This window comes from Dissoconium aciculare (assembly GCF_010015565.1).
Source record: "Dissoconium aciculare CBS 342.82 unplaced genomic scaffold K489scaffold_18, whole genome shotgun sequence".
Classification (NCBI taxonomy): domain Eukaryota; kingdom Fungi; phylum Ascomycota; class Dothideomycetes; order Mycosphaerellales; family Dissoconiaceae; genus Dissoconium; species Dissoconium aciculare.
Window position 1 is genome coordinate 214,641 of NW_022984968.1, and position 13,523 is coordinate 228,163.

At 51.4% G+C, this 13,523-nt stretch overlaps 4 protein-coding genes across 4 annotated transcripts; 2 read left to right on the forward strand and 2 right to left on the reverse strand.

Annotated features, from left to right (window-relative positions):
• Positions 1-2,121: 2,121 nt before the first annotated feature.
• K489DRAFT_327630 (glycoside hydrolase family 18 protein) lies at positions 2,122-3,811 on the forward strand (the record flags this gene model as incomplete). Its single annotated transcript, XM_033602006.1, has 2 exons — positions 2,122-2,557; positions 2,703-3,811. 2 exons carry the CDS (start codon positions 2,122-2,124, stop codon positions 3,809-3,811), a joined length of 1,545 nt encoding a protein of 514 aa, XP_033455517.1.
• Positions 3,812-4,389: 578 nt separating this feature from the next.
• Positions 4,390-4,977, forward strand: K489DRAFT_95220 (uncharacterized protein). The gene has a single exon (XM_033609065.1). The coding sequence runs from the start codon at positions 4,573-4,575 to the stop codon at positions 4,909-4,911; it is 339 nt and encodes a 112-aa protein (XP_033455518.1). The 5' UTR covers positions 4,390-4,572; the 3' UTR covers positions 4,912-4,977.
• K489DRAFT_435134 (WD40 repeat-like protein) lies at positions 4,905-9,799 on the reverse strand. The gene is made up of 2 exons (XM_033608588.1): positions 7,246-9,799; positions 4,905-7,180 (listed from the first exon to the last, which is right to left on the reverse strand). Exons 1-2 carry the CDS (start codon positions 9,745-9,747, stop codon positions 5,045-5,047), a joined length of 4,638 nt encoding a protein of 1,545 aa, XP_033455519.1. The 5' UTR covers positions 9,748-9,799; the 3' UTR covers positions 4,905-5,044.
• Positions 9,800-10,059: 260 nt separating this feature from the next.
• On the reverse strand, positions 10,060-13,219 carry K489DRAFT_396913 (FabD/lysophospholipase-like protein; the record flags this gene model as incomplete). Its single annotated transcript, XM_033606891.1, has 3 exons — positions 10,060-12,247; positions 12,850-12,869; positions 13,216-13,219. 3 exons carry the CDS (start codon positions 13,217-13,219, stop codon positions 10,241-10,243), a joined length of 2,031 nt encoding a protein of 676 aa, XP_033455520.1. The 3' UTR covers positions 10,060-10,240.
• Between the last annotated feature and the right edge of the window lie 304 nt (positions 13,220-13,523).

Below are 13,523 nucleotides of genomic sequence, written 5' to 3' on the forward strand. Positions count from 1 at the left end.
GATCACGATCGCGTTATCCACTCGTGGTTGTGCCGCGGCCTTGCTCTTTCGGTACGTCTGCCATAGCCGATCCACGCTCTTTTTGGCGGCTTCAGTCCAGCTGCCCTTGTCACTCTTACTCGACCAGTGCGTCTCGCAGTAATCCCACTTGAAAAAAGGATGGAGAACCATGGCGGCGACATAAACCGGCGTGTCATCGAGACGAGTGTAGTAGTCATCGAGTTTGATCCATCCGCGATTCACCGACGTAGCCAGATGGCTCCAGAACTTGTTCTTGTCGTCGTAGCTTGGCTCTAGCTGTGACAACGCGACTTGAGAGTTGATCTCGGCTTGGCACTTTAGCTTCTTTTCCTCAAGTATATCGAGAAGGGACTCGATTGTTGGCAGTACTAGCCAGATGGCGCCGAAGTTGCCGCCGGCATGTCCTTGGAGGGTATCTGTTGCAACTTGTAGAGGCGTTAGTATCTCACGGTACTCTTCAAGGTACGACCAGTCATCCGTCGTTAACGCGTCGTGAACCAGCGACGGCGTCGGTTGATCTTTTTTCTTATGCTGGTGCCATTCACCGATGACTTTGCTCGAGTAGTTATCAAGAGCTAGTCGGAGCTGGATAGCACGATCAATCATACTGCTTACGCTATTCCAGCGTGTAGCAACGTCTAAGACAAGACTTTTGACCGAATGCTCAGCACCGTTACTAGATGACGCGATGACGTGTTGCAAGTGCTCAAACTCGGCGATCCTCTGCGGCGAGGCGCGAATGTATCTAACCACGTTGTGAAGCTTGCCAACAGGTCCCCTTGAGCGCCATTCAAGGAGGGCGGCATCGACGTCGCCGGCATACTCGTCAAATAGCTCTTCCCTAGCCTCTATATCATGTCCGAACATTATGGCAGTGGCGACAAGGTTGAAGATATGGCCAGCACAGCGGAGTCTGATCTGGCGCTTGTCGGCGTAGCACTCTGGCAAGTGCGGCAGCAGAGACTCGATGCAGGTGTCGTTGTTAGACGCATTATCACAGACGAAGTAGCCGACCTTATCCATGATATTGAACTTTGTAAGCAAGCCTCGGAGACTTTGAGCGATGTTGGCGCCGGAGTGTTGACCATATTGACGTTGAAGAGCGAGGCGGACACTGCGGACTTTTCCTCCAGCGTCAACGAAGTGAGATACGACACCGAGCATAGACCTGTTGTTCGGCGACGTCCACAAGTCAAAACTGAAGCTGATCTTCGAGAGCGCGCTCCTTAAAGCCTCTATGACAGTCACAAGACTCTGTTTGTAAAGCGCCTTAATGTTCCTACCTACTATCTTACGAGAGGGGAGAGAAGCTGCTGCCATAGGGAGACAGTATTCTAACAGCGCACGAAGCTCCGCGCTCTCGACTTTGAGGAAAGCAATGTCATCTGTAATTATCCAGCGGTATAGTAAAGCTGAGAAGACATCCTTGTCGAAAGCGCTACGTGCTATGTTCTTTAATAAGAACCAAGTCTCAATCGAAGATAATAGTAAATCATGCTCATCGCAGCTATCTCTATCCGCAGTCCGCCTCTTTTTCGATGGATTCTCGACGCGGTGTTCTTTACGAAGGTGTTTAAGGGCTACCGTCGTAGCCCTAGCGACAGTGAACGCCGAGAACTTTATCGGCTTGCTCTAGTGACAATATCGGCATAGCTAGTAGGCTTGTTGATCGCTCTTCTTAATAAATCTCGAGCTATGCTCATAGATGAACGATTTCTTTTCGCCAACGTTGTCGACGTCGTACTCTCTCGAGAGGTATCGTAGATTGAAACCGTCGTATTCCCAAGAGTGTACAGAGGTATCGTTACTATTTGCGCCCGTGTTCGACTGAAAGTCGCTGGATCGTTGGATTGCGGTAGGTATCGAGAGATTTGATGTAGACGGTGGGTCTGACAAGTCGTCACTAATGATTGAGGCCATAATAATGAGTAGAATAGCGTTCTTTTTCGCGTGTCTCTAGAGTAACTCGGAGGTCAGCTGTGAGGTGACGTCGGGGTTACTAGCTTTTGATTGGCTGTCTGGACGCCGGCAGTATCCGCAGGGGAAAATAAGGGTTTGGGTTGCAGCTGGAGGGTCACGCTGAGACCCTAATCTATACGGATGAGTGACACAGCCACGCAAGCTGTTTTCAGCAGCATCTGCTCAACGGCGAAAAACCGTGCCAATTTCATCGATAATCTTCTGTCGTTCATGCGACAATACGCGTTCGATGGGGTCGATTTTGACTGGGAATATCCAGGCGCTCCAGATCGCGGCGGTCATCCTGACGATGGAAAGAATTTCGTCAGTCTGCTTTCGGAATTGAAAGCAGCCATCTCTCGCCAGCCTCTGCCGTACATTGTCTCATTCACGGTACCGACAAGCTATTGGTATCTGCGATGGTTTGATCTAGCTGCTGTGGATCACGTTGACTGGGTGAACGTCATGTCATATGATTTGCATGGTGTCTGGGACCAGGACAACCCAATCGGCAACCACGTGCTGGCTCATACAAATCTCACGGAGATCAAATCCGCTCTCGATCTTCTGTGGCGAAGTAAGTCAACAGTCTCCAATCTTTCCAATCCATGTATCCCACGACACTTTTGGACAATGAAGCCTGCACAAGCTTTCATGATCGACAGTCTCATATATTCGCGCACAACTTCTTGCAATTATACTGACATAATCCTTGCGTACAGATCAAGTCCCTGCGGAAAAGCTGAACCTTGGCGTAGGCTTCTATGGCCGCTCATTTCAACTATCTGATTCGTCCTGCTTTACCCCCGGCTGTAAATTCAAAGGCGGGGCGTCGCCCGGACCCTGCACAGACAATTCTGGAACGTTGTCATACCGGGAAATCATGGCGATTATCGATGAGTATGGTGTAGAGCCTTACCATGATGAAGAAAACGCGGTCAAATACATAACTTGGAATCAGGATCAATGGGTTTCGTACGATGACAAAGACACTTTCAAGGCAAAAATCGACTACGCGAACAGTGTCGGACTCGGTGGACTTCTTATCTGGTCAATTGATCAAGACACTGACAATCTTGACGCTCTCTCGGCTCTGCTGGAGCCGAAGAGTCTGGCTTTCGTCCGGAAAGAGGCCGATAATGCAGATCTTACGAGAGATGCCACTGAACCAGATTGTTACGTCAGTGATTGTGGAGGTTCCTGCAAACCTGGATTCATCTCCATCACCAAACAACCTTGCGGGAGTGCAACTCCGTTTTTTCGTCACTCCGATCAAGCCGACAGTACCCTGTGCTGCCCTCTCACGGCAGCGCCAGATCCAAAAACGTGTACTTGGAGAAGTACAGCACCGCTTTGCAATGGTCACTGCGAGGATCAGGAAGTACTCGTCCAAATGAATCCATGGGGAGACAGTACCTACTGTGAAGATGGCAACAAGGCGTATTGCTGCAAAACGAGTGACCACAGTAATAAATGTTACTGGACAGGCATGGGTGGCGACTGCAACAGTGGGGATACTGCATTCACGTTCGCTTCAAATTTCTTCCACAGCTTCGGTATTTTTGTCGGCGTCGCACTCGGCGTCGGTACCACGATCGCTCTGTTGCTCTCGGTTGTTGACCCTCCTTTCCCCGAAAAGAAGTGGCATATATATACTGTGCATTGGGACGTTTCGAAATGGGTTGAAGTGTCTGGCCGGCGAGTTTTGAAGTATGCTGGGCTGAGCGAATCACAGTGGCTTCTGTTGAACGGCGCGCTCTTGCGTCGACTGGCAGAACGGAATTTCGAAGGAGATGCGACCAGCTTTCTAGATGCAGCTCCGGCACACTGATACCCGTTTGAACATACAGCAGCGTCGCCCGTGTGTACTATTACGATGCTTTCTATGCGTAGTCAAGAGCTTCTAGGTTCTCTTGACGGCAAGGTAGTATATGCTCGAGATTCAGGCCGCAACACAAGTTGCCTTGAGTCTCGATCAGTGCTCTTGCTTCACAATTTGCGAAGGGGCGTGCTTTTCTGTACGCGTCAAGCCAGTAGCTTGAGTGGATATTCGGGAGACATCAGCGCACGGCGATCTTCGGTTCGTGGTACAGGGATAGAGGTTTGTTTGATCAGAGGCCTTCCCGACGCACGTGTCGTGATCGAAACGTGTAAGAACATGGCGCGGCGCGAGGCTAGAGTGGAGCGATCGTTGCGCTAGAAAACAGCGTCGTTTCATGGTCGACATCGCATTGTAGATTATGGACGACTTTTGGCACGAATCGACATTTACGGAACGACTTTAGATGCGATAACCCTGTCCGTAACGTTGCGGACTTCGTGCGCCATTACTGCGGCATTCAAGCCGTATATTTTACCATCCAGTGCGGGATTTACATCACGAGTGCAAGGACCTTTTCTATTCATCATGTTTGCAGGCAAATCCTGACACGTCAAATCATAGTTCGATACCTTCCCCTCGGCCATTTACAGCACGATCAAAAAGTCGGCTGCACGAACTGGGAGGTTGCTTCGGGTAACCAAACATCCACCTCCTCCAGAGCACATCTTAGACCTTACTCACCATATAATTAAGGCAAACTGCCGGCTGGCATGCTCGGCATCTGTAGTCACGAACAAGGCGGCGCCAGAGGCGGTGGAAGTTATCCCGTCTCTTTTTACTATGGCTATGCGGATCGAACGACCGGGGCGCCAACCAGCTGCAACATTCTCTACGCAAGCACCTGCAAGGTCCAGTCCAGCCAAGAACTTTCGATCACCGCTGAGCATTCTACTCTGACATACCTCGCTGCAAGTGGTGGCAATTTGACCCTGTGTCAGACTTTGCCGCGCAAGTTCGCGTGCTATAATTATTCGCTTGTTACGACGTGGTTGTTCGGCAGGCCAGTGAATCTGTTTGTAAATGATTACATTCACGCGGAAACGGGATAGGAGGATTAGTCATCAGTATCTGGGCATATGCTTATCTATCTGAGTGCGGTCTCGCTCGTCCACTCGCTGCGATATCTTTATACCCAGAGATTACCCGTAGGTTTTGAGACCAGGACACAGTGGGTCCGTGATTTCATACCTGACTCTCAGTCACCGATAAGCTACTTTTCTCACGCCAGAAAATCATCCCTCTAGTCGCTGTGGGGATAGCGAGAGTCGCTCCATATCTGACAGCGAAGGTGAAAAACCAGCCGTGGCCCAGTCGCCAGCCCGGCGGCAGCCACAATTCGTCCTCTCCGAATCGCTGTATCCAATTTCCATCCGCGTTTAAGCGGAGTGGAGCCGGTCGTAGGGCAGAGCATGACATCGCTGTCGAGGGTGCGTGGATCAGATCGAAATCGCCCACGTTTGTCCGCAAAATTGAACCATCGGCCGAAAATTCAAGCTGTCTGGGTGAAGCGACGTTCGCGCCAGCTGAAAGCTCCAGCAGTAGTTCCTTTGAGCTCGCATCCCAGAGTTGTACCGGCCATCCCTGTTCTGTTACGCACGCGATGACTCCATTGCAGCTTATGGCGACGGTAGTCATCTGTTGCCCATTGGGTTGAAAGCGATGCAATAACGTGCCAGTTTTCACACACCAGAGACAGACAGCGCTGCCAAAGTGTCCCGATACCAGAGACATTCCGTCCCCTGCGAACAAGAGTGACTCTATTGGATCCGTCCCTGATGCAAACAGTCGTGGTGTTTCGTCATGTGCTCCGTTCTGTAGGTAGATGAATCCGCCGCCCAAGCCTAAGGCAAGGACCGCACCGTCGGTCGAGAAGGTCATTGCCACGGCGCGTTCGAAAAATTCATGGCGGCGATGGAACTCTTTCTCTTTACTCGTCACCCACCATCGCAAGATCTTGTTCCTCGATCCCGATACGATCGAAGACCCATCTGGTGAAACGGCAAGTGATCTGATATCCCCAGCTAACGATTGATCTGCTGAGGTCAATAATCGCAATTCCTTGCCGGTAAGCGAGTCCCAGGTTCGCACTTCCCCATTCTCATGGCCAGATACTAGAAAGTTTCCGTCATCGCTGAAAATACAGACAGTCACTTCGCTATACTGCAAGTCCTGCTCGTCCCCTGCTCCATTTCTTGACGAGTTGGGCCAAAGCCGAATGATATTGTCTGATGTAGCCGACGCCAGCTGATCCGTTGTCGAAACTGCAATGGCGATCACGCTGGAGGCATGGTCGATTGGCTTTCCTATCTGTTGATCCGCGCGCGGGTCCCACTGCTGCGTCGTCCTGTTTTCAGCGAAGACCAGCTGAGCATTTGGTGCAAATGCCATGCCGTGGATATGCGCCACAGACTTCTGCCAGATACAGCTCATTTCACCACCAGACCATGTCCAGATACAAATTTTGTCGCCCGTTGCGTATGTGGCTAAATACCCCTCTGTGGAGAAGGCAATATGCAGTACCCAGGATGAATGGCCTTTCCATTGGCATGGCTGCCCAGACCAACCAGGGTTCCACATGAAAAGCTGACCGTCACTTGTCCCGGCTACCAAGCGTCCGTCGGGTGATGTACAAATGACCGTGAAGCCAATCTCGGTTTCGACTTCAACATCAGAGCTATTGGCTTCTTCTGTGTTAGCTTTTGCCTCTAGATGTGACACAAGTTGAACGTCTCGGCCCATTCTGTCGCACTTCCATATCATTGCACTGTCATGTCTCCATGCAATGCTACCGTGAGGTGAGATAGCGACGGATCGAACGCGGGATCCTGGTGTCAGGCCACTGAGGTGGAAGTCCCACAGCCTTCTTCCTGTAGCCACCTCCCAAAACTGCACGTGCCCAGTCATTGTCACTGATACCACCTGCTTTCCATTTTCGCAAAAGCCGAGCGCCGAGATGTAGTCCCGGTGCAAACCCAAACTCAACTGATCTCCAGTGAGTGACCACAGCCGTAGACTCTTATCATGAGATATCGAAGCAAGCATTTGCCCGTCTGGGGAGAATGCTATGTCTCTGATTGCTTGCGTGTGACCTTCAATCGACAAAGAATAAAGATCCCAATGCATTGGAATGTCCGGCTTGACATCCCAAGTGCTATCCAGGTTTGCAAAAAAGGCCCGCAGCGCGGAGCTCCGCTCAGGTGTAAACCGTGCTCCCACATAATAAACTTGTAGTGGTGCGACTTCGATGACCGATTTGAATTTGGAGATGAATTGGTAAGCGTCTCCCAGTAGCGATGCTAAACTTTTACATCCATCACCCTGCACAGTTACACTTCTTGGTCAGCCAACTCGTTTTAGGTTCATGGAGAAGCACATATAGCTACCTTTGACAACTTCACGAGATCTGAGATTGAGGAAATTGCAAGAACACATTGTCCGATCCAGCTCATGGCTTCTAACCAGTGCATCAAATGCTTCGTCAAAAACTTGTGAGCAAGGCCATGGTCAGCAATTCGATCCTCACTTGCCGTGAGATGATGCGGCCAATACATGCACGCATATGCAACATCGGGAGGTATGCTTTTCGTGACCTGCTCTTCGCTAAGATCTATGCGTTTGAAACCGGGCTTTCGAACATTGCAGATGTCTTGTCGAATGGCGTCTTTTGCCGTCAGTAATTCTAGACATTTCTCACCAAGCTTCCTGTTTGTTTCCATTTCGTCGATTCGGAATCTCCGATTCGCCTTATTCTCAGCGTCGAGGAGGAACTCGCGGAAGGAAAGATGCAGGGTCTGTATGGGTTGAGAAGTATTCCGGGGCACGTTCAGGACGGCTTTCAGCTGACTGACTATGTAATTTATATCGTCGATGTCAATTTGTAAGATCTTCGAAAGTGATTCTGCCGACAGTGGATCAGCCGCCAGAATGATAGGGCCTACAACCCTTTTGAAAGTCTGAATGTTTTCATCATCGTCATCAGTGTCAGTGTCGTCCACATTCCTGGCAAGCTGCTGGAGAACCTGCGTGTAGATTATCCTGAGATGTGTATATTCTGCATCAAGGCGGACCGACGACAGCACGTGTCTTTCGTTCAGAATACCCTCCAGTCGCTTTCGCGGAGTCTTTTCTCTGACAAAGCGACAAACAGTGGCTGCGAAGATGAATAGCGGCACAGCTCTAGCGATAAGATCGTCAATCGCCTTCGAGGTGGGCCATTCGGTTGGAAACACCTCGTCGTCGTATTCTGCACGGATCTCGGCGAATTCGTGGATGAAATACTTGCGGATATCATCTTCGATGCTCGAGGACTGAACCTCTTCTAGCACGATATCGTCGTGCAATTTTCCATCGACCTTTCTAAATCCAGCTTCGATAGGTGTTTCTGGTCGGCTCGTTATAAAAATACGCAATTCTAGGCCCTTTATTGCGTTCACCTCGGCAAGGAGATCAAGAAGTTTCCGGACATGTGTTCGCTCGCATTCGTCCAGAGCATCAACAACGATCGTGACACGCCTATCGGGAAGCTGTACCAGATCCAAAGATTCTATTGGTTTCCGGAAAAGTTCATCAAATTGAGTCTGAAGATTGCTCCTACACAGAAGTGAGTTCTTGTCGAGTGCGTCAGCGACAGGCTTACGCAGAGCTGGGACGTGGTTGCAAAGTTGAGCCACGATAGTCGCAAAGAACAGATCGGGATTACCTCGGCCAGCATGACCTCTCTTGAAAATAAAACTGGCTCCGATTCGTTCGCCATTCTTGAGCTCCTGCGCAACGGTGCGTGAAATTGTCGATTTTCCTGTGCCGGCCTTCCCGCACAGCCAGAAGATCGACTTCCCTTCGGGCTCTCTTGTCCAGTTCAGTATCATCGTGATCACCTCAACTCGTGTTCCTTCTAAGCAATAGGGCAAATGATACTGTTCGCTCGAGTCAAAAGCTGCACCATAGACGACCTCCAGTTTGGACAGATCGAACTTGACCTGCAGCGTCTCCAGTGAGGACTTTATATCAGCAATGGCATCGAGTGCCTTTAGCTGAACTTCGAGCTCGTCCCTCCATTTTGCCGTCTTGGTTCGATCCGATGCGGCTAGATGCCTGTCACAATTGGAGACCTCAATCGCCAACCGTGCGCCCAGCTTATCACTCTCCGCTTCGAAGTCTTGAATCGTGCTATCTTGCCAGAAAGTTCGAAGTCCCCGCAGTGCTACAGGGGTCTTGTAGACCTTGAAGGCTTGGGCAAGAAATCCTAGGACTTTGGCGTAGAGCACTACCAGGGCTTTATGGAAGTTCTCGGTGGTCAAGTCTGTCGGAAGTTTTTGAAAGAAATGGAAGTATGCGCGCAGACGGTTAGCAATCCCCAACCCGAGATCCATGCCAGTGACGAGTGTGGCCATTTGGTCGACATCTGCGATAGCGACAGAGAGCAGGATTTTGACGCCTGCCCAAGGCAAACCGGCGTGAATGGGATCGAGGCCAGCGATGGCATCGCCCACGCTTTTGAATCTGTCGATCCATTGGACAATGTTTGAAACTCTCCGTCCTATCACTCCTCTCGAGTCTTCAATCTTTGACTTCAGCTTATTCGCTCCGTCGTAAGCCTGTTGGACTGTTTCACTTATGTTCGAAGTAACGAAATATTCCTCTACTACAGCCCGATCGGCTTCATTGAGCTTTTCGAGAGCCTCCGCGATGAATTGGTCATATGGCTGAGAGACTATCGGCAACGAAGTTGTTGCTGGCAGCGGGGGCGGAACGTCGACATTTGCGGAAACGTTCCCAGCCGCTGGCGCTGAAGTCGGCACCGCCGCGGTTTCGCTTGTACGCGAGTGGCCGACTCCCAACTTTTTGAAGAAGCGATCGCGCCGTCGCATAGGCGCCTTCTCGTCCATCACGAAAGCGTTCTCGGGTCAGCAGTGGAAAATCTGATTGTCTGCGTCCTCCATCAGTTTTCGAACTGTCTGACAACATCGGTGCCTGACGGCAAGCTGACATAATGAACACAGGCAGCGACGGCGACACGAAGCTTCGCTGCATGGTGTCCCGCCAATGACAGTATAGCTCCTCCGTGCCACCGCATTTGCTCTCGAAGCCGGCGACAAGAGCGGGTGCTGACAGTCCAGCGCAGGATCTACGATACCCTTCATAAATACATCGTCGCACATCATTTGAATTTGAACAAGAAGCACATGGCATAAAACCGGATACAGGAACAAGATGTTCACAAGTACAAGCGCGAAGATGAGCAGTCCGGACCAGCCGGGCTTCATCATCCTCCCATTCATCCTTGTGAAGAAGAAGAACTTTCATATCGACATTATCAACAATTCTATAAAAATAGTGAAAAGGTTTTATCCAAAGGCGAAGCCGAAGCGAAAGGTATTTTCATCTCGCAGCGTCACCGGTCCCCCTCCGTCCCACAAAGACGTCCCATCGGGGTCCACCCAACTTCTCCCTTGCACGGCGTTGTAGGACCAGCTTCCTCGCGGCCTGGCGCAGCATGATCTGTGGCGGAGCGTAGCTGTCGACGAGAGCATCATATTCGCGGTGGAGGTATTTGTCGGTTGCGAGTTTCATCTCTGAAAGGGTGGCGCCGCCGGGGATGACGGGAGATGCTTGTGTTGTTGAGATCTCGGAGTAACGACTGTGGCGAAGCGAGGATGTTTTGTGTGATTTGTGGTCGTCGTCGTTGTCGTTGTCGCTGTCCTCCTCTGGCGTCTCGGAAGACGGTTCAGGCGGAGGGTAGGCGCCCTTGCGCCAGTCGTCCAGTGGCATGCCTTCTAGGCCTTCCACGTTGAGGCGTTTGTACCATGTGTTTTCTCCCCGAGCAGCGTTTCTTGTGGCCACATGTTGATGCTCTCCTTCGGTGTACTTGATAAGGACGTTTTGGAAGACGGCGAGATTCTCAAGAAACTTCGCAATGAATGGTAACCGATGGAATGGCGACGGAAGTGTTGTAATATGGCCATCTGTGGACTGAGCAAAGCCGTCCAGGCTGCGGTTGGGCCGGCCGGTACCGAGACTGAGCAGCAAGGCTGGATGAGGCGCTTTTCCAGAATACAGTGCATGAAATTCTGAGAAGGCAGCGCCAGATGGGTTATTCTCGCGGATACCGCCATCTTTGAAAAGCTTCTCCTCATTCGAGCCAGGAAGTTTGGCGCGGACCATTTCGAAGTAGAATGGTGCAGCCGAAGTTGCGCGCGTGGCGACCCAGATGGGCAGGGCGTCCGCACCTTCGTTGTACCTTGTGATCCAATTGGGTGTTGCGGCAGTGTAGTACAAGGGATAGGAGCGGAGAAGGTATGCTTCGGTGAGGTTACCGTCGTGTGTTGCGGCAAGGCAAGCGGCATGGCAGATCCTTGGTTCGTCGACGTCAAGCGTAGTCTCACCATCGTCCACCGCAGCTCCAGGAGTGCCTGCGGGCCATGGGTAGAGATCATTGCCGTCGGAATGACCAGGCGCGGTAGACCTTGCTGCGACCACTGCGCGGACAGCTTTCTCAAGTGGTTCGTGGTAGTACTTTGTCATGAGCGGAATATTACTTCGCCTTGAGCCGAAGAGGTCGTTTCCCACCTGGCGATAGAGTTCGAGTCCTTCGCTGACGGTCATGCGAAGACGGCCGAGTATTGTTGCAATCAGTCCACCCGTGGATGTGCCGTACATGAAATCGAAGTAATGACAAGGGAGCAACTCCTCTTCCTTGAGCGCCCACCGCTTACTCGGTTGTGCTGTAAGACTGTCTCGGCGGAGGATTTCCGATGCGGCTGCCGGCGGGGCCGGATTGATATCACCATTGGCTTGCAAAGGCTGTGATGCATCTTCGTTTGCTCTTCGTGACCCTGGTCTGCCACGAGGATCGTCGACATCATCATCACCAAACCCAGATTGATCTTCTCTCCAAGATGCACCGGAAGCTTGCGCTGGGCTGTCTGCTCGTGCTTCAATCACTATCCCATCAAGCTCGTCGTAGTACTTTTCCCACAGCCATACTTCGTGCATCAAAGCCTGCAGTATCAGCAAAGTGCTATACCCTCGAATGCCACCTCCATCGCATGTTAGTATACATGGCCACCAAGGATCATCTACCGATCGTGCCCAAACGCGGCCAGCTTTCTCCGAATCGCGAGTCTCCTCACGACGTGGTGCACGACTTGAGTTTCGCCTCGCGCCGGAAGCGGCATCGTTGTATGAAATATCGGGGAACGGGGACGCCGGGACTGGAAGAGTAGAAACGCTTGTGTCGATAGCGAAGGATGTGCGCCGGCGGTCGGCCTCATGGTCAGTCATGGTGATTGTATGTGGTGAGTCCACGGCTGGTGTCGGCGTGGATCGCACGAAGGACCACGGGTTGAGGGGGATTGAATCCACCTTGTCGGTGCCACGAATGGCGTGCTGTATATACGTTTAAGGTCTGTTGGGTTTTGTCGGCGGAAAGGTGTATATGAGGCCCGTCCGAACTTCTCTTTATCTGTATTATGTTCTGGCGACAAGAACAATGGGTAACGAAGGATTCGCCGAGTGTGTCTCAATGATGCAGCGGGTGGCTTCAGGAGAATGCGGCGGGAGGGAGCAGCTCTTTAACAAGTCCGGACAGATGATGCCTGATGGTGTGTGACGACTAGCCCGTCTGTCGTAATGGTTGCGTTACTTTGTTGTTTGAAGATATCACAGGTGAGCTCAGGTGAGGGCAGTGGTGGACGTCCATCAGATGTGTGCTCCCATTTGAAACCGGAATAGGATCAATCAGTGCCGCGTTGAGGTGGTGGGTCGTGTTTTGGGACGCGACAAGAGTCACGAGCCGATAAGTATCGGGTGGGTGTGGTGGAGACCAGAAGACCAAGAGATGATGGAGTAGTCGTGTAGTCAAAGTCGTGTTGTACTGTCTGCTCAAGTGGTAGCTTCACCGACGAGATCAGCAGGTCGTGATGGGGATGATCGTTCGAGATTGGACTCGTAAGAAGCGGTTCGAAAGGTGTAAATGCTGGAAATGTAACGCAAGAATATCCAAAGATGTCTCAATCCGCTATGCAGTAATATCACGCTGCGCAGCAAACAATAAATCGAGACGCGGTGTTTGTGTCCAGGTTTGTGATGTTTAATGGTTCCGATGATGTAGCACTCGGGCGGGCTGGGAATTCCACAACCTTGGACGATTCAATTGATCAGTCACCGCCGCCTAGGGCAGTCGCAGCTGGAGGGAGGATTCCACATTTGGGCGGAAGGTTACGTGGCGCGCCCCTTCCGTCAAGGGCGGCCGCCTGCGCAGCCCTGTATCAGAAAGAGCTGGAGGTGTCCACAGGCCCTCAAGGGCTGATCTAATGTGAAGCAGAATCAATGAGACAAGGCGACCATAATTCCACACATGACATGACCATTCCATTATCAGTGCTCTACACGAAGGACAATACAACGCTGTATCTGCGTTCGACCTTGGAAGCATTTATATATGGCTGTTGTTTACTGCTGTACACGATGAACAGAGCGTCTGGGGACTTCTCCAATTTCCATGAAAGACCATATCTAGGTATCGTTACTTTATCGTCGGGTGCCGCGCGGGAGATACTCTCATTGTTATTCTTAGCGTCAGCACGGCATAGATTCTAATGTTCTGACTGCGAAATGCCTGCGGGCATGCGACATGACACAGGCGCAATGGGTGTCACAATTG